Below are 19,753 nucleotides of genomic sequence, written 5' to 3'. Positions count from 1 at the left end.
TGGTTTTTATACTTGATTTATATGTGGATACCACATTTCTCTCTTTATTATTATTATTTTTAATAAAATGCTGAAGTGGTAGGTAGATACAAGATAAAGGTAGAAAATATAGTTTAGTGTTGTAAGAGAGCAAATGTAGATGATCAGGTGTGTGCCTGTAGACTATGTGTTAATCCAAGCTAGACAAGGGCAATAAAACATCCACGGATGCAGAAGATTTCTCTCAGAACGGGGGGGTGAGGTTCTAAGCCTCACCTCTGTTGATCCCCAATTTCTCACCTGATGACCCTCCTGTGACTGTGCCTGTCTTAGGTTGTTCCTCCCTTGAGGAATCTTAACCGTCTCTGACTAACCAGTCGTCTTCCAGGGCCATACAGGGAAATGTAAAGTTGGTAAGTGAGAGAGAAGCCTTATTGTTTGAAATGGTTAGCTTTTTATTTCTTTGCATATTTATGCCCTGTAGCTTCCATGCCCAGCATTTGTCTTGAGGTATCTTTACCACTTGGAAGAATTATGATACACGGTAAATTTGATATGAGGCATGAATTCTATTTAAGGGTTGTAATTAGGAAGGAAGAAAAAAAGCTATAGAAGTAGCAGGCGGCAGAAAACATGGGAAGATTGATTATTTCTTTGACATATCTTCTTGTAGAGTAACTTCAGCATGTATAGGTTTTAAGCTACTACTTAAATTGCGCACACACATTAACATAATAGGAGTATAGTTACATAATCAAACCATATCTGTAATTACCAGCCATCTCCAGTGAAACCAAGAAAACCAGTTAGGCACCTTAGGCATTTGTGAAAACTTATCTATGATATTGTGCATATTGTCCAACTGAACTTGAACAGTCTGAGAGAAATCAGACAAATTAAAACAACCCATTCCTGGGGAATGTTCACATCCCTTATGTTCTTTTAACAGTAAATAGTCTGTAGTTGTAAGACTTTGGAGCGCTACAATTTGCACTTCTCCTAATTCTTGGTTGAGTTCCAACAGTATAGATCCAGTCAAATTTGTTGTTTTACTGTATGCACAGGCCAGCTTAGATATCTCCTTCATTCCCATGGCAAGTCCAGGAGCTGGTGGGAAGAGTGCATCTACAGCTGTAGCAGTGCGTGGATCTTTGTTGGGGTTTTTTGATGATCATCCTCTGGCATGAGTCTTCCAGAGAGTGCTGATGTTAGAAGTTCTCTTTCATATCGTATCTTAGTTCATTTTCGGGGTAGCCCAATTAGGCTTTGATCTTCTGTATAAACGCAAACAGACCCTTTGCCTACACTTTTATATGCCCTTTATACCCTTGTGTAGAACTCATTGGAGGTTACCACACAGGAACTGCCCTTCTTTTTTTTTTGTTTTTGTTTTTGTTTTTTTTTTTGGTATCACTAATCTACATTTACATGATGAATATTATGTTTACTAGGCTCTCCCCTATATCAGGTCTCCCCTATAAACCCCTTTACAGTCACTGTCCATCAGCATAGCAAAATGTTGTAGAATCACTACTTGCCTTCTCTGTGTTGTACAGCCCTCCCTTTTCTCCTAACCCCCCATGCATGTTAATCTTAATACCCCCCTACTTCTCCCCCACCCTTATCCCTCCCTACCCACCCATCCTCCCCAGTCCCTTTCCCTTTGGTACCTGTTAGTCCATTCTTGAGTTCTGTGATTCTGGTGCTGTTTTGTTCCTTCAGTTTTTCCTTTGTTCTTATATTCCACAGATAAGTGAAATCATTTGGTATTTCTCTTTCTCCGCTTGGCTTGTTTCACTGAGCATAATACCCTCCAGCTCCATCCATGTTGCTGCAAATGGTTGGATTTGCCCTTTTCTTATGGCTGAGTAGTATTCCATTGTGTATATGTACCACATCTTCTTTATCCATTCATCGATTGATGGACATTTAGGTTGCTTCCAATTCTTGGCTATTGTAAATAGTGCTGCGATAAACATAGGGGTGCACTGATCTTTCTCATACTTGATTGCTGCATTCTTAGGGTAAATTCCTAGGAGTGCAATTCCTGGGTCAAATGGTAAGTCTGTTTTGAGCATTTTGATGTACCTCCATACTGCTTTCCACAATGGTTGAACTAACTTACATTCCCACCAGCAGTGTAGGAGGGTTCCCCTTTCTCCACAGCCTCGCCAACATTTGTTGTTGTTTGTCTTTTGGATGGCAGCCATCCTTACTGGTGTGAGGTGATACCTCATTGTAGTTTTAATTTGCATTTCTCTGATAATTAGTGATGTGGAGCATTTTTTCATGTGTCTGGTGGCCATCTGTATTTCTTTTTTGGAGAACTGTCTGTTCAGTTCCTCGGCCCATTTTTTAATTGGGTTATTTGTTTTTTGTTTGTTGAGGCGTGTGAGCTCTTTATATATTCTGGATGTCAAGCCTTTATCGGATGTGTCATTTTCAAAGATATTCTCCCATACTGTAGGGATCCTTTTTGTTCTATTGATGGTGTCTTTTGCTGTACAGAAGCTTTTCAGCTTAATATAGTCCCACTTACTCATTTTTGCTGTTGTTTTCCTTGCCCAGGGAGATATGTTCAAGAAGAGGTCACTCATGTTTATGTCTAAGAGGTTTTTGCCTATGTTTTCTTCCAAGAGTTTAATGGTTTCGTGACTTACATTCAGGTCTTTGATCCATTTTGAGTTTACTTTTGTATATGGGGTTAGACAATGGTCCAGTTTCATTCTCCTACATGTAGCTGTCCAGTTTTGCCAGCACCATCTGTTGAAGAGACTGTCATTTCGCCATTGTATGTCCATGGCTCCTTTATCAAATATTAATTGACCACATATGTCTGAGTTAATGTCTGGATTCTCTAGTCTTTTCCATTTGTCTGTGGCTCTGTTCTTGTGCCAGTACCAAATTGTCTTGATTACTATGGCTTTATAGTAGAGCTTGAAGTTGGGGAGTGAGATCCCCCCTACTTTATTCTTCTTTCTCAGGATTGCTTTGGCTATTCGGGGTCTTTGGTGTTTCCATATGAATTTTTGAATTATTTGTTCCAGTTCATTGAAGAATGTTGCTGGTAGTTTCATAGGGATTGCATCAAATCTGTATATTGCTTTGGGCAGGATGGCCATTTTGACGATATTAATTCTTCCTAGCGACGAGCATGGGATGAGTTTCCATCTGTTAGTGTCCCCTTTAATTTCTCTTAAGAGTGACTTGTAGTTTTCAGAGTATAAGTCTTTCACTTCCTTGGTTAGGTTTATTCCTAGGTATTTTATTTTTTTTGATACAATTGTGAATGGAGTTGTTTTCCTGATTTCTCTTTCTGTTGGTTCATTGTTAGTATATAGGAAAGCCACAGATTTCTGTGTGTTGATTTTGTATCCTGCAACTTTGCTGTATTCCGATATCAGTTCTAGTAGTTTTGGGGTGGAGTCTTTAGGGTTTTTTATGTACAGTATCATGTCATCTGCAAATAGTGACAGTTTAACTTCTTCTTTACCAATCTGGATTCCTTGTATTTCTTTGTTTTGTCTGATTGCCGTGGCTAGGACCTCCAGTACTATGTTAAATAACAGTGGAGAGAGTGGGCATCCCTGTCTAGTTCCCGATCTGAGAGGAAATGCTTTCAGCTTCTCGCTGTTCAATATAATGTTGGCTGTGGGTTTATCATAGATGGCCTTTATTATGTTGAGGTACTTGCCCTCTATTCCCATTTTGCTGAGAGTTTTTATCATGAATGGATGTTGAACTTTGTCAAATGCTTTTTCAGCATCTATGGAGATGATCATGTGGTTTTTGTCTTTCTTTTTGTTGATGTGGTGGATGATGTTGATGGACTTTCCAATGTTGTACTATCCTTGCATCCCTGGGATGAATCCCACTTGGTCATGGTGTATGATCCTTTTTATGTATTTTTGAATTCGGTTTGCTAATATTTTGTTGAGTATTTTTGCATCTACGTTCATCAGGGATATTGGTCTATAGTTTTCTTTTTTGGTGGGGTCTTTGCCTGGTTTTGGTATTAGGGTGATGTTAGCTTCATAGAATGAGTTTGGGAGTATTTCCTCCTCCTCTATTTTTTGGAAAACTTTAAGGAGAATGGGTATTATGTCTTCCCTGTGTGTCTGATAAAATTCCGAGGTAAATCCCTCTGGCCCGGGGGTTTTGTTCTTTGGTAGTTTTTTGATTACTGCTTCAATTTCGTTGCTGGTAATTGGTCTGTTTAGGTTTTCTGTTTCTTTCTGGGTCAATCTTGGAAGGTTGTATTTTTCTAGGAAGTTGTCCATTTCTCCTAGGTTTCCCAGCTTGTTAGCATATAGGTTTTCATAGTATTCTCTAATAATTCTTTGTATTTCTGTGGGGTCCGTCGTGATTTTTCCTTTCTCGTTTCTGATACTGTTGATTTGTGTTGACTCTCTTTTCTTCTTAATAAGTCTTGCTAGAGGCTTATCTATTTTGTTTATTTTCTCGAAGAAACAGCTCTTGGTTTCATTGATTTTTGCTATTGTTTTATTCTTCTCAATTTTATTTATTTCTTCTCTGATCTTTATTATGTCCCTCCTTCTGCTGACCTTAGGCCTCATCTGTTCTTCTTTTTCCAATTTCGATAATTGTGACATTAGACCATTCATTTGGGATTGCTCTTCCTTTTTTAAATATGCTTGGATTGCTATATAGTTTCCTCTTAAGACTGCTTTTGCTGTGTCCCACAGAAGTTGGGGCTTAGTGTTGTTGTTGTCATTTGTTTCCATATTTTGCTGGATCTCCATTTTGATTTGGTCATTGATCCATTGATTATTTAGGAGCGTGTTGTTAAGCCTCCATGTGTTTGTGAGCCTCTTTGCTTTCTTTGTACAGTTTATTTCTAGTTTTATGCCTTTGTGGTCTGAAAAGTTGGTTGGTAGGATTTCAATCTTTTGGAATTTGCTGAGGCTCTTTTCGTGTCCTAGTATGTGGTCTATCCTGGAGAATGTTCCATGTGCACTTGAGAAGAATGTATATCCTGTTGCTTTTGGATGTAGAGTTCTATAGATGTCTATTAGGTCCATCTGCTCTACTGTGTTGTTCAATGCTTCCGTGTCCTTACTTATTTTCTGCCCAGTGGATCTATCCTTTGGGGTGAGTGTTGTGTTGAAGTCTCCTAGAATGAATGCATTACAGTCTATATCCCCCTTTAGTTCTGTTAGTATTTGTTTCACATATGCTGGTGCTCCTGTGTTGGGTGCATATATATTTAGAATGGTTATATCCTCTTGTTTGACTGAGCCCTTTATCATTATGTGGTGTCCTTCTTTATCTCTTGTTACTTTCTTTGTTTTGAAGTCTATTTTGTCTGATATTAGTACTGCAACCCCTGCTTTCTTCTCACTGTTGTTTGCTTGAAATATGTTTTTCCATCCCTTGACTTTTAGTCTGTACATGTCTTTGGGTTTGAGGTGAGTTTTTTGTAAGCAGCATATAGATGGGTCTTGCTTTTTTATCCATTCTGTTACTCTGTGTCTTTTGATTGGTACGTTCAACCCATTAACATTTGGGGTGACTATTGAAAGATATGTACCTATTGCCATTGCAGGCTTTAAATTCGTGGTTACCAAAGGTTCAAGGTTAGCCTCTTTAGTATCTTACTGTCTAACTTAACTCGCTTATTGAGCTATTATATACACTGTCTGGAGATTGTTTTCTTCTCTCCCTTCTTGTTCCTCCTCCTCGATTCTTCATATGTTGGGTGTTTTGTCCTGTGCTCTTTCTAGGAGTGCTCCCATCTAGAGCAGTCCCTGTAAGATGTTCTGTAGAGGTGGTTTGTGGAAAACAAATTCCCTCAGCTTTTGTTTGTCTGGGAATTGTTTAATCCCACCGTCATATTTGAATGATAGTCGTGCTGGATACAGTATCCTTGGTTCAAGGCCCTTCTGTTTCATTGTATTAAATATATCATGCCATTCTCTTCTGGCCTCTAGGGTTTCTGTTGAGAAATCTGATGTTAGCCTGATGGGTTTCCCTTTATAGGTGACCTTTTTCTCTCTAGCTGCCTTTAACACTCTTTCCTTGTCCTTGGTCTTTGCCATTTTAATTATTATGTGTCTTGGTGTTGTCCTTCTTGGATCCTTTCTGTTGGGGGTTCTGTGTATTTCCGTGGTCTGTTCGATTATTTCCTCCCCCAGTTTGGGGAAGTTTTCAGCAATTATTTCTTCTAAGATACTTTCCATTTCTTTTCCTCTCTCTTCTTCTTCTGGGACCCCTATAATACGGATATTGTTCCTTTTGGATTGGTCACACAGTTCTCTTAATATTGTTTTATTCCTGGAGATCCTTTTGTCTCTCTCTATGTCAGCTTCTATGCGTTCCTGTTCTCTGATTTCAATTCCATCAATGGCCTCTTGCATTCTATCCATTCTGCTTATAAATCCTTCCAGAGTTTGTTTCATTTCTGTGATCTCCTTTCTGGCATCTGTGATCTCCCTCCGGACTTCATCCCATTTCTCTTGCGTATTTCTCTGCATCTCTGTCAGCATGTTTATGATTCTTATTTTGAATTCTTTTTCAGGGAGACTGGTTAGGTCTGTCTCCTTCTCTGGTGTTGTCTCTGTGATCTTTGTCTGCCTGTAGCTTTGCCTTTTCATGGTGATAGGAATAGTCTGCAGAACTGGGACGAGTGACGGCTGGAAGGACTTCCTTTCTTGTTGGTTTGTGGCCCTCCTCTCCTGGGAGAACAGCGGCCTCTAGTGGCTTGTGCTGCGCAGCTGCGCGCAGACAGGGCTTCTGCTTCCTGCCCGGCTGCTATGGAGTTAATCTCCGCTGTTGCTGTGGGCGTGGCCTGGCTCGGGCAGCTACTCCAAAGTGGTGGAGTCGCGTTGGAGCAGGAGCAGCTGGGAGGCTATTTATCTCCGTAAGGGGCCTCCCTGCTCCCTGCAGCCCAGGGGTTAGGGTGCCCAGAGATCCCCGGATTCCCTACCTCTGGATTAAGTGACCCGCCCTGCCCCTTTAAGACTTCCAAAAAGCACCCGCCAAAACAAAACAACGACCACCAAAAAAAAAAAAAAAAAAAGGAAAAAATTTTAAATTAAAAAAAAAAATTTTTTTTTAATTAAAAAAAAAAAGGTGGTCCCTCGTTTTTCTTTATTCTCCGGTGCCAGCCACAGGCCTCTGCTCACTGGTCTTGCTGCCCTGTTTCCCTAGTATTGGGGTCCTTATCCCTTTAAGACATTTATCCCTTTTAGTACATTTTAATAGCTACAATAGTGAAGATTTTCAAAATTACATGGCTCTTTTAGTTGAGTCAATACTGTTAATCCTATGTTAATTTTTTTTGTTTTCACACAGTAAATAACATTTCAGAGATGTAAATTATGAATGTCTCCCATATACTCCACCTCTGTGGATATATATAGTAAAAGGCTACATAGCAAACAGGGCAGAAAAAATAAAGAATGATTTGGATAAAAAGGAAGTGAACACACTGAATTTTTCAACTATAGTAAAGGAGAAGTTACCTGGTTTAAATGTTGCTTAATTTGTTTCCTGTTGCCAGGCACTAGTAACTTAAAGACATGATTTGAATATTTAGAAATTGTTCAAATTGGAATTTCATTTAGGAGGGTCACTGAAATGTAAGGAATGCTCTACAATATCAACAAAGCCAGTTGAATCAGTACAGGGTTTGTTTCATCACAGAAGCAGAAAGAACTTGGTGCTGGATGCACTCCAATCGAATTGAGCTCAAATTATTAGTATCACTTAATGTAATTACTGATTATTTTGAATTCAGATTACACTTACACTGAATTGTTTAATACTTCATTGGACTTGTCATATTTTCCTCAAATCTTCTTTTTGTTATATTTTATACACTGACATGCAGACTGATTTTGTCATTAAATCAGATTTTTAAGACAAGTAAAGCATGGTTAAACCTTAAATTGTATCTTTCCCCATAATTTGGGCATTTTTGTTGCTATGAGAGTAATAAAATACACTGGATTCTGAGTTAGGGTCTTAACAGAGTAAAGTCTTATGCAATAAGAAAGTTGAAACAATTTTGAAAATAGATGGTTAAGAAGTACTTGTAAATTTATGTCTTCCTGAATGATTCAGAAAGCTATGATGTCTTTCCTTGGAATTCAGTTAATTTTTTCACATTCTCAGGCCATTTACTTAAATAATCAAAATATTGTGGAGTCACTGGTTCAAGCCTTGAAAACTTGAATATTAGGGGGCAGGAGAAAGCCTTCTTTGTATTTATATTTTTGAGCCCCTTTAAACCTGGTGCCATATGGTTTGTGCTGAGGTCTTCACATGAGATGCCCTCAAATCTGGTTGGTCTGTTAAGAGCCTAGGAAACAAATGTCCTTGACTTGTTTTACATGTGGTCCCACAACACATCTGGATCTGACCTTCCTCTTGAATCAAAGATTGTCAAGGCAGGATTTGTCATAGAAGCAGAGGATAAGAGAATGCTCACTGACAAACAAGTAAGAGACTTCTATATTCGAATAGCAGACCAGGTAAGAAAGTTAAAAAACAATTGTGTTTTCAAAGACAGTGGATTCCTATAAGTTTTAGGCCTTCATTATAGAAAAGCATATGAATAAGTCTGATTAACCAAATAAGCTCCAGGTGTCTCTGTTGGTGTCCATATCATGGTAATGCCAAAGATGGTGGTTATGGAGAAATCACCAGTAGAAATTGTGGCAGCCAAGCAAAGTGGACCATCTTATTGTGTTTTATTGTGCAGACCTCTTTATGTTACAACCTCTCCTCTCAAACTCCCTGCCTCATCCCTCTGGAAGTAAATATCCAGGCCTTTCCTGTAGATTTTTATCCCAGGCTGAAGGCTCCTTGTCATGAACTTCATAGGCAAGCTTTAATCCTTTCTTTACCTAAAGGCCTTTCTCTCAAGCTGTTTTTAAACTTCTTTTTTTGCCTGTTGGAATATGGTAAGGCAGTGCTGTGTTAGAAAGGACACTGGCTTGGGGGTCAGGAGACATAGCTTCTAGAAATGTACTATGCAATATGGTAGCCATTAACATGTGGTTATTTGAATTTAAATTCATTAAAATTAAATTTAAAGGTCAGAATCTCAGTAATGCTAGCCACAATTCAAGTACTCAATAGCTGCATGTATCTACATATGCTGCAGAAAAACAGAATGTATTTGTTAGAATAGAAAGTTCTACTGAACACCACTAAACTAGTTACACCACTCTAACCATCTCTTCTGGCCCCAGGAAAGTGTTGCACCAATTGCATCAGCATTGCCTGGGAACTTTTGAGAAAACCCAGTTCCAGGGCCCCACTCAAAACCCATGAATCACAGACTCTGGGATTGGACTACAGAAATCTGGGTTTTAACAATCCCTCCTGATGATATGGAAACATCCTCAAGTTCAAGAGTTGTTATTAACTATCTTCAAGATAAATTCTTGCTAGCTGCAAATTTCTTTCCTTTCAAGATATGTTTGTGAACAGGAGGCTTATCAAGATGACATTCTGTCACCTAGTGGTCACGAAGGGGAAGGTGTCCCCTGACCTGGTAGTGGCCACTATCTAGTCTGTCTGTTTCAGGAGCCAGAAGTAAGCCATTTATCATTTTATTTTGTAGCCTGACTTTGAAGATTTTGTTCTTTTTATGAAAAGTGGCCTAAGCTATGTGCTAGTTATATCTCGAGGAGATACACAGCAGCTTCCCTGGAAAGAAACTGAGCCTAATTCTGAGGCCGAAGCTAAAGAACTGCCTGAGGATGAAAACAAGATGGCCGTAGCTACACAGATGAAGAAGAAGCGGGACAGGTAGCTTGCAAGCAGGAAGCTTACCATGTACAATGTGTTTGCTGGTGATGAAGCGTAGAGTCCAAATATCTCAGAACCTAAGCACAAACATTCTTATATTGAAACCGCAAATGTTTCTTCCAGTCCATCTAAAATACTGTATACTTAGCAAAGCTAGGATTGCCCTGAAAGTCTATGTCAAGAGAATTAGGAAGGGAAGAATTTTCCATTTGCTCTCCTAAAGCTGGGCACGCCGGTCTGGCCGCATGGGCTGGTGGCCCAGGGATAGATTGGGGCCTTGCATCGTCCCTCCCAACCCTGTCTGCTCTCCTGTCTCCTCATATTCCACTTCCGTCTTCCCTGTGTCCTAAGACATCAAATTGTGCTCTGCCCTTTCACGTAAGGCAGCTAGTGGTTATAAATTGCTAACAACTTAATATTGTATATTTTGTTAAGGGAATTTAAAATATTTGAAAAAACAAGTGATTTATAGAATGTCAGTTTTACGAGCTGTCATTTGTGCCATTTATTCCTCTGAAGATTCAGAAAATCCAGTTAACACAAGAGTTGTCAGAGTTGTGAAAGAAAGGCCAGGGAGCAGGAACCCATGAGGAACGGCTGAGCCTTGAGACCTAAATATGTGCCTCTCCATGCTGAGCAGCCCACCTCTGTTGCATTTTTTGGCTGGGAATCTCCAGGCCTTTCCTTGTAGTCTTGGTAATGAACTGTAGTGGCTTTACTTGAGTAGGCTTCATCTGTTGGTTCCTAGAGATGTACTTTTGAGGTAGTAAGGAGACCCCAATAACATTAATTCCACATTTTAAGTGGGACAGAGGGACTCACAGGGAAATCCACTGTTGGCAAAGGCTCTGTAACAGTTTGTGTCCTTTCAGAGGTTTAAGGGAAAATGACAATCAGAGGTCAGAGGGAAGGTTTGGGTGGGAAGAGATGGGTTCTAAAAGATACCAGGCTTCGTACCAGAATGTTTTAGCCATTAAAAAAAGTGTTCTATGAAATGCTCATTAATGCAACTGGCATAAAAGAAGTTAGTCACTGGTGCTATTGTTCACGTAAGTCTCCATGACATCCAACTTTGAGAAGCAGTTGTCGCCAATTGTTCAATACCCACATAATAAGATGAACAATTTAGGCAAATGGCAGAGTGGGCGTGGAGTGAGATGTGTTTAACTTGCTTTGGCAAAGTCTGCAGTATTTTCTTTCTGAGCTTAGCAATTCTATTTGCCTTTGGCTTGTGTTTGTCCCAAGCAGTGGCCACATTGAAGCAGCACTGAATGGTAGGGAACCTGTTCGGGAATCAGTTTTCACCACTCTTGTTCTAGAGGCAAGGCCTAATAGGCACTGTGCACTTCCACCATCCACCTTCCAAGTAAACCCAGAATCTAAGGGATCAAGGGTAAGAACTCTCAGGAGTAACTTACACATTTGTTCACTTTTATTCTAGTGGCTCTCTCTTTCCCACCCCGGAGCCCCCTCACCTTTCTCTGGGTGGTGGAGACTGTGAGAGGCAAGGAAGAGGGGATGTTAAAAGCAGAGCAAGTAGACTGGGAGTGGTAGGCAGCTGCTTGTGTGAATATGAGCTTCTTACAGGGCAGCAGGGCCTCAGGTCTTTGCCAGGTCAGTTTTCTGCACAGAGGAAACCATTCAGTGTTTGTGAACCACATGGCATGGGAAAACTTTCTCCATGCCAGTGGTGGCCCACGTGGCCAATATTGGCTGGGAGGAGGGAGGGAGAACCAGGAAAAAACAGGGCACAGGTACCCACATTGTTCATCCAGAATCCAAATTCATTCATGATGGCCTTTTGTCACATTATTTATATGGTCTCTTTACATGTTTGTCTCCTTAATCAGCCTGTGCATTAAGAGCTCAAAGGACAATGTCATTTACCTTTGTTTCCCAGTCATTCTATAGAAGAAGAAGGTGTGGTTCCTTTAGCTACACTGTCCAGAGTCATATATGTAGTACTGGCAGGGTCTTCACTCATTCATCCATTCATTCTGTTATGCACCCTTTCATCCATCTAATATTCATTGAAGTTCTATATGCCAGGTCCTGGGGATACAAACATGGGGAAAAACTAGATGATCCCAAAGGTTCCTTTCAGCTTTAAATCTTTGTGACTGAGTGACATGACAGTTCCTACCTCCTATAATATATCGTATTTCTCTGACATACAAAGTGTCTATTCTATTCCCGGTAATCTATTTATCTCTATACATGCCATAGCTTTAGGGAGCTAGTGAGGTTTTTTTTTTTATTTTTATGAAATTGTCATTTAAATTAAAGATAGTAGATACAGTTCCTAAAATAATCTTTAGGAGTGTTTCTGGGATCAGAGCAGTGTGAATTCTAGACCTTTCTTCTCTCCTCCATCTCCAGACCTTTCTGCCTCTTCAGAATCAAAGGGAACCTGTGCTAATAGGTCACTGGCTGATGAGAAGGTGAGGGTGCTGTGGTGCCTTCTCCACCCAGAGCTTGGCCAGGACCTGAGTTTAGTCTCAGGAGTTAAGAACCTGGAGAAATTGCTCGAGATTAAAGGAGACCAGAGAGATAGGACAACTACATACAATGTATAAGAGTGTTCCAGGATTAGGAAAAAAATTACTATAGATAGGATAGTGTTATACAATTATTGAAATTTGGATATAAACTATTTATGAGATAATAGTTTTATATCAGTTATCTTTCCTGCAGTATTTAGGAGGGTGAATGGTTAAAATATCTGCAGCCAGCTCTTAAATGGTTCAGACAACACACACACACATGGGAAAATGAGAGGGAGAAAGGAGAGAGAACAAATGTGGCAAAATGTTACAGCTGGTGAATCTACTGTTTGTTATCCTCCTCTTGAAATTTTAATGGCTATTTAAAGTTTTTCAAAATAAAGTGTTAAAAGGTGCACTTATTTATATTCTGTTTAGAACAAAGACACAAATAAAAATAAAAGGATGGCCAATGAACAACCAGGAAAAAGAAAGTATTAGAATTAAACATTGAAAATGATAAAGTTGTTAAAGAAGGATGTGATATAAAAGGCAACATTGATGAAGAAGATACTGTAGTCAAAAATACATAACAGATACATAAAAATAAGAATATTAGAAAAATAAAAGAACTGGATAAAATTACCATTACGGTGAGAGATCTCAAATGCACAACCAGCAGACTGTGGGGAAAATGGAAGCTCCTGTGGCCAGATCCTCACCTGACCCTAAAGTACTTGATGATGTAATTGGCCTACTGCTAGGCTACTGCTTCCACAGCTGTAGGCAATGAGCGTTTATTGATAGAGTCACTGTATAAAGAGCTCCTTCCAGTGCCCTGGGAAGAGGCAGAGGTAGAGACAGACAGAGGTGGATTATGGACCTGCAGGCTGCTGGATGCAGACATGATTCTAGTGCTCGACCTATCGCAGGGAGAATAAAGCTGGGTAGAAACCCTTTTACCCCAAGAGCGTTCCATTTCTGGGCCTCAGTGAATCAATAGTGAACCTGCCCCGGGGCTGCCTCAGGCGAGACATAGACAAACAAGGATATACAGGAATGGAAAATACATATTCCATAATTATATATAATAAGTGATTATAATATATGAAATGTAAATATACATAAACTTTGCTTGCAAGGAAACTTTAACAAGATTTTTAAATTAAAATTTAACATGCATTTGCTGATTATAAAATTGGAAGAAAACAATAAAAAGATGACAAGATGTCTTATGTATTTGAAAATATAATGTCCTAATAATCCTTACTTCAAGACAACATTAAAAGGAAACATAAAAACTATCTGGAAGACTTTATGTAGTGGAAAAATTATTCTTTGTTTTGGTGTTTCTTTTCCTCTCATGAAGTCAAACATACTTTTTCAATGATTTCATGTAACTGAATTTTGGATTGGTTCAATAAAAAGTTGAATTATGTACATATTCTTTGATGTGATAGAATTTCTCATTACATGATATTACACTTTTATATTTTTTACTAAATGCCAAATTATTTGTGAGCCTATCAGTTTTTATTTTCTGGCATGGTTATAAAACTTTAGTTTATAATAAATTCAAATTATATTCTGGATTTCAACAGTTTACAAGAATATCTGGAAAGACAACATATATCCCAGTTCTGTGATGTTGAAGATAATATAGCTAATGTTAATAAGCTTATTGATATCTTCTTCCCTGATTTTAAAAATATGAAAGGCATAAAATTAGAAAAGATACTGGCATTACTTCGACCAGATCTCTTTCATGAAAGGAAAGGTAAGAAATAAAGTATAAATTATTTAACTATTTTGTTCACAGAATTTGAATAAACCCTTGTGTAATTATGTTAAAAGACATTATTTTAAAATTTAACATTGAAAGAAAGCATAACATTAAGAAATTTAGGTAATATTAATTTTCTAATTTCTCAATAATGAAGAATAAAACATTTTTGTAGTTAATGAGTTCATAAGGTATATTCTAAACAATGAATTTGTTAGAATAGCTTTTAATATGGCAAGAATTATTACATAATCAAGATTGGAAGCTTTCATTCTGAAGTGTCTTAATTCAAAGACTGGATCAACCCCTCATTAATAGTGTGATTTGAAAAAGATACCTTACTAGGTTTATTTCTTCATGTGGACATGCAGAAGATAAAAATGTAATGTAATGAGGGAATGTAAATAAAGTGCCTGGCATTCAAAAAGTGCTAGTTCTTTCTTTTTTGGTGCTAATTCTTTTTAAATGCATTCGCTTTTCACATAGCAGAGCGAATATGGCAAAATAAGAACACAAACCATAATTTTACACCATTAATGCTTTTTTATACTTACTGCATGGAAATGCAATTCATAATTGTTCATTTTTCTCTGATTTGCTGAACTCAGTTCTAGAAGATTAATGGACTTTCCTTGGGAATTTTTATATAGACCAGGGTTTTGCAACCTTTCATAAGCCCCTACTTATGTTTGGGGCTAGATATTTCTTTGCTGAGGGAGGCTGTGTCATGTGCATTGTAAAATGTTTACAACATCCTTGGCCTCTACTCACTAGATGCTAGCAGCCTTCCTCCCTCCCACTCCCAGTTGTGACAACCAAAAATGTCTGCAGACATTGCCAAATACACTCTTGGACAAAGTCTCTGGCTGAGAACCACTGAAATGGACAATAATATCAGTATGCAACTTGAGACCGCTTCATCTCTTTCTTCCCATCAGTAGGCCTTTTCTTTCTTTTGCTTTCCTTCTTTGGACTAGCTAGAACTCCCTCCGTGATGTTGCGTAGGGAACTGAGAACAAACATGCTTGCCTTGTTCCTGACCTTAGAGCAAAGGCATCCAGTCTTTTCCCATTAAACATAATGGTAGCTCTATATACTCTTGTCCTAATTAAGGAAATTCCCACCTATTCCTATTTGGGGGGGATCTTTTTATCATGAATGTATATTTATTTTCTCAAATATTTTTTCTATATCAACTCACATGATTGTGTTTTTTTTTTCCTTGAGTTTGATAATATGACAATTGCTTTGATTTTTGAATGTTGAACTAGCCTTGTGTTCTCCAAATAAACCACGCTTAGTTGTTGTACAGTGGCCTTTTAATGTACTGCTGGATTGGATTTTTAAATATTTTGTTGGGTTTGTGTCTATATTCAAGTGGGATATTTGTCATTTTCTTTGCTTATAATGTTTTCATCTGGTTTTGGTGTCAGGACAATGCAGGTCTCAAAAAATGAGGCTCCTTTTCTATTTGCTGGGAGAGATACTGTATAGTTCATACTACATCTTTCTTAAATGTTTACTGGGATTTACCAGTGAAACTATCTGGGTGAAGAGTTTTGTTCTTGGAGTGCTTTAGTTTAGATTTGTTTGCCTTTTTAAATATTTTTAAATGTGTACATATTTTTAAGTGAATAAACTTTAGATTATAGAACAGGTTTAGATTTATAGAAAAGCTAATCAGAATAATCAGTTTTAGAAAATTTATAAAAATTAAGATAGTACAGAGTGCCCATATGCCTGTACCCCCGGTTTCTCCTATCAACATCTTATATTATTGTGACATATATTTTACAATTAATGAACCAATATGATACACTATTAGCAACCAAAATCCATAGTATACATTGTTTCACTCTTTGTTCTGTACATTCTGTGGGTTTTGACAAGTGCATGTCATGTGTCCCCTTTACAGTATCATACTGCCCTACAAATCTCTTGTGCTTCACTTCTTTTTTCCTCCCTCCCTTCTTCCCTCCTTGCCTCAGATCCAAGAAACTCCATCATCTAAGGAAACTCTTCAGGCCAAAACTTTCTGGGTAATTTTGAAATCAGACCCTCACTCCTCTCCTTCACAATAGAAGAAGAAGAGGTGGAAAGCATGATTCCTTTTCGTTGATTTCATCTCCTCAGGACTGCTACTTACTGTCCTCTTCTCTCCAGTTTGCTTCTAGCTTGTCAGAATAATTTCCATTATCTCTTAAAGTCCCTCTTTTTTAAAGTCCCATTTTTTCTGTACTCTTTTTCCACATCATCTGGGATTCCAAAAATAAAACTGTTAGTAGATCTTTTGATATTGTCCCACAGGTTCCTGAGGCTTTGCTCACTTAAATATATTTTTTCTGTGTATTCTGATTGGATCATTTCTATTGTTTTAGCTTAACATTAAGACTGAATCTTCCTTTTGTGATTTCCTTTTTGGCATTCAGATCATCCAGTGAATATTTTAGTTATATGTTTTTCAGTTCTACACATTTCATTTGGTTTATTTTTATGTTTGATTTCTGTGTGAGAACTTTCATATTTCTGATCATTTCAAGAGTGTTCACCCTTACTTCATGGAATATAGTTAAAATAGCTACTTTAAATTCTTCTATGAGAATTTCAACATCTATATTACAATTGTTGTGATTTGTTTAGTTCTTGTAAGTTGTATAATTTTGTATCCTAGTCCCTGGTCATTCTGAATATTATGCTATGAGATTCAATCTTGTTAAAATCTTCTGGAGAATGTTGATTTTTGTTTGTTTGTTTTAGAAGTCACTTAACGAGGTTACATTAAGACCACATGTCCCAACCCACTTTCCATGGGCTGTTTCCAATGTCAGTTCCATTTTCAAACCTTTTGTGTGTTATTCTGGTTTGTCTCCCTTGTGCCGAACTTAGGGATCAGTCATAAATCTAGGCACTATGTGCCTAGATTATGTCTTGTGATCACCTGACTGAGAGGGTGCAAACTAAGGAAAGCATGCTTGAGGATGGTGTGGAGAAGTTGGGGTTCCTATGTCCAGGATCCTCACTGAACTTAAACCACTTGATGATGTAACTGGCCTGTTGCTAGGCTCCTGCTTCCACACCCGTAGGCAATAAGCTATTATTGCACTAGATAGAGAGCTCGGCCCAGTGTTCTGGGTGGAGGCAGAGATGCTAGTGCTCGACCTACTGCTTGGAGAACAAGCTGGGTAATAAACTCCCTCACCCCAAAGAAACATTCTACTGTCATTTGCTTTGGTCACACTGAATCCATAGCGAACTTGCCGGGGGCTGAAACCCATTGGCAAGACAGATGGCCAACCCATCCACTCTGCCATTAAGTCTAGTTTCTTTAGCTTTGTGGAGATTTACCTCTGAATTTTTTTCCTCAGCTTTTCTCATGAATCATTGCAAGAAGCCAACCTAAAATGTTTGAGGATTAATTGTCACTTTTTAAACTGTTGCCATTAGGTACCCTCATATGAGACAAACTTTTTGAATTTAATAATGCAAAAATTAAAAACATCACTTCAGATCTCCTCTGAGAATTCCGCCTTTTTCACCGTTAAGAACTATTTTGATATTCTTTTTTTCTCTTGTCTATGAAGTAATTCTGAAGCAAATTACTACTTTAACTATATTAATGTGTGTAATTCCTTGTTTGTTTTACTCATTCTTGACAACTGTTTGCTTTGTTCTAGTTTATTATTTTGGTTCCATGTCCAAAAGTGGAGAGATACCGTGTCAATTAGGTTTCATTTTTGGCCATGATAGGGAGCTTCATGCTCTGAGGCTCTGAGTCAGCATTTGTACTGTCAGTTTTGCCTTCTTTGTTGGCAAGATGACCTCATAGCTCCAACCATCATGTCCCTCAGATGTTTCAAACAGGGAGCAGACGGTGGTTGTCTTGCCTGAGGGTTTCAGCCCTGGGCAAGTTCACTATGGATTCAGTGAGACTGAGGAATGACCATGGAACGTTCTTGAGGTAACAGGGTTTATAGCTGGGCTTTCTTCTCCTGGTAATAGGTTGAGCACTAGAATCATGTCTGCATCCAACAGTCTGCGGGTCTGCAATCCTCCATCTCTGCCTCCACCCAGAGCACTGGGCAGAGCTCATTATATAGTGACTCAGTCAATAATAGCTCATTGCCTACAGGTGTGGAAGCGGTAGCCTAGCAGTTACATCATCAAGCAGTTTAGGGTCAGATGAGGATCCTGGCCATAGGAACTTCCATTTTCCCCACAGTGGTTTAGTGCAGAGAGGTTATCTCCAGGGTCTTTCTCAGAAACATCCCTTATATATCATAAGCCTATCTGGGCCACATTGCTGTACTATCCAAGGAAGGATGGAGAATGTGAGTATTACATTTTTTAGGCTTCTACATGGAAAGCAGGCAAGAGAGGAGGCTGAGAAATACTTCTGGGTACCTAACGAAGTGGGAGAAAAAAAGGGCTATTGAATATAAAAATTATTTATAAATCCTTGCATACTTGTGTTGGGTGGCTATTGTGGTTACTGTCTGTCCCGTACACATACACATGCATTCCCTTGAAGAAAGTGTTTCCTAATGAGATAGTTCTGTTAATTTTTGTATGTGTATGATTGCTATGTGATCAAGAATTAGAAATAGCATCATAGTTTGATACGTTAAGAGTATTGTTCACTTTAAACTAAAATCTAATAAGCCGTTTTTGCACTTTTAAATTTCATACTCATATGAAATACATCATATGCCCTCATGATAATATATCTGTACTGTGTGTATAACCAATAACCTAGCAGTTAACTTATTACTGTGACTTTTTTATAAAACAGAGCAATTTTTGAGTATTATTCAAGAAGAAGGCTTTAAAATACTGATGCAAAGACAAATAGTATTAACAGAAGAAGAAGCAAAAACATTATGCAAGGAATATGAAAATGAAGATTATTTTGAAGATCTTATACAAAACATGACCCGGTAAAGTAGATTTCGGGTTTAGAAAACACAGTCCCATCTATTTTTGAATCATTTAAATCTTCCCTTAACTCCACCCTGCTCAGGTGGTCACACCTCTCAATTCCATAAACATGTACCGAGTCTACTTCCTTGTCAGTCTCACTCCCATCTTGATGCTCTCTGCTCAGCTGTCTTCTCTGATCCTCCTGGAACCTTGTTGAGCAATAGAAAGGTCCTCAGAGAAGTTGCTGGAGCCAGTCAGGTTGAAATCCAGTGTGTAACATCATCAAGTTCAAGCAGAGAATTTGGTGATCCTAGAGATCACTAATCCCAGGAGAGGAATGAGATGCTAGAAATCTGTCAGGTTTCTAGAAGAGTGAGTGAACTAGCAGCTGGGGCAGAATCCAGAGAGGGTATATAGACCAATATAGAAACCAATCTGTCAGAGACTATGCCCTTCTCTTCCCTTCCTTTTTTGCTTCCATCCTTTTATAAATATGCTCTTGAGAGGACACCAGTGAATTTAATATTAGAATTTTTATAAAAGGATTATTTTGACATGATTTTAGTCTCTTTAAGAAATCACTTGTACTACCTCGATATAATTAGCTACTGATCCATGTTTTTCTTAACTTTGTTTTTTCTTTTCTAACAGTGGTCCATCTCTAGCCCTTGTTCTATTAAGAGAGAATGGTTTACAGCACTGGAAAGATCTAATGGGACCAAACAATGTTGAAAAAGCCAAGGAATATCTTCCAGAGTGGTAGGATTCATATCGTGGGTCCTCAACTTGTTTCATAGGAGCCCATTTTCAT

General features: G+C 38.4%; 1 protein-coding gene across 1 annotated transcript in view; it reads left to right on the top strand.

Moving 5' to 3' along the window:
- Positions 1–19,753, top strand: part of NME8 (NME/NM23 family member 8) — a 50,928-nt gene that overhangs the window by 14,314 nt on the left and 16,861 nt on the right. The window contains exons 9-13 of the mRNA XM_036918940.2: positions 8,382–8,474; positions 9,572–9,759; positions 13,844–14,019; positions 18,815–18,959; positions 19,594–19,701. Coding sequence (XP_036774835.2) covers positions 8,382–8,474; positions 9,572–9,759; positions 13,844–14,019; positions 18,815–18,959; positions 19,594–19,701 — 710 coding nt within the window. The remainder of the gene's footprint in view (positions 1–8,381; positions 8,475–9,571; positions 9,760–13,843; positions 14,020–18,814; positions 18,960–19,593; positions 19,702–19,753) is intronic.

Source organism: Manis pentadactyla, chromosome 7, assembly GCF_030020395.1.
Source record: "Manis pentadactyla isolate mManPen7 chromosome 7, mManPen7.hap1, whole genome shotgun sequence".
NCBI classification, from domain to species: Eukaryota; Metazoa; Chordata; class Mammalia; order Pholidota; family Manidae; genus Manis; species Manis pentadactyla.
This window is presented reverse-complemented; position numbering and strand designations above follow the sequence as displayed.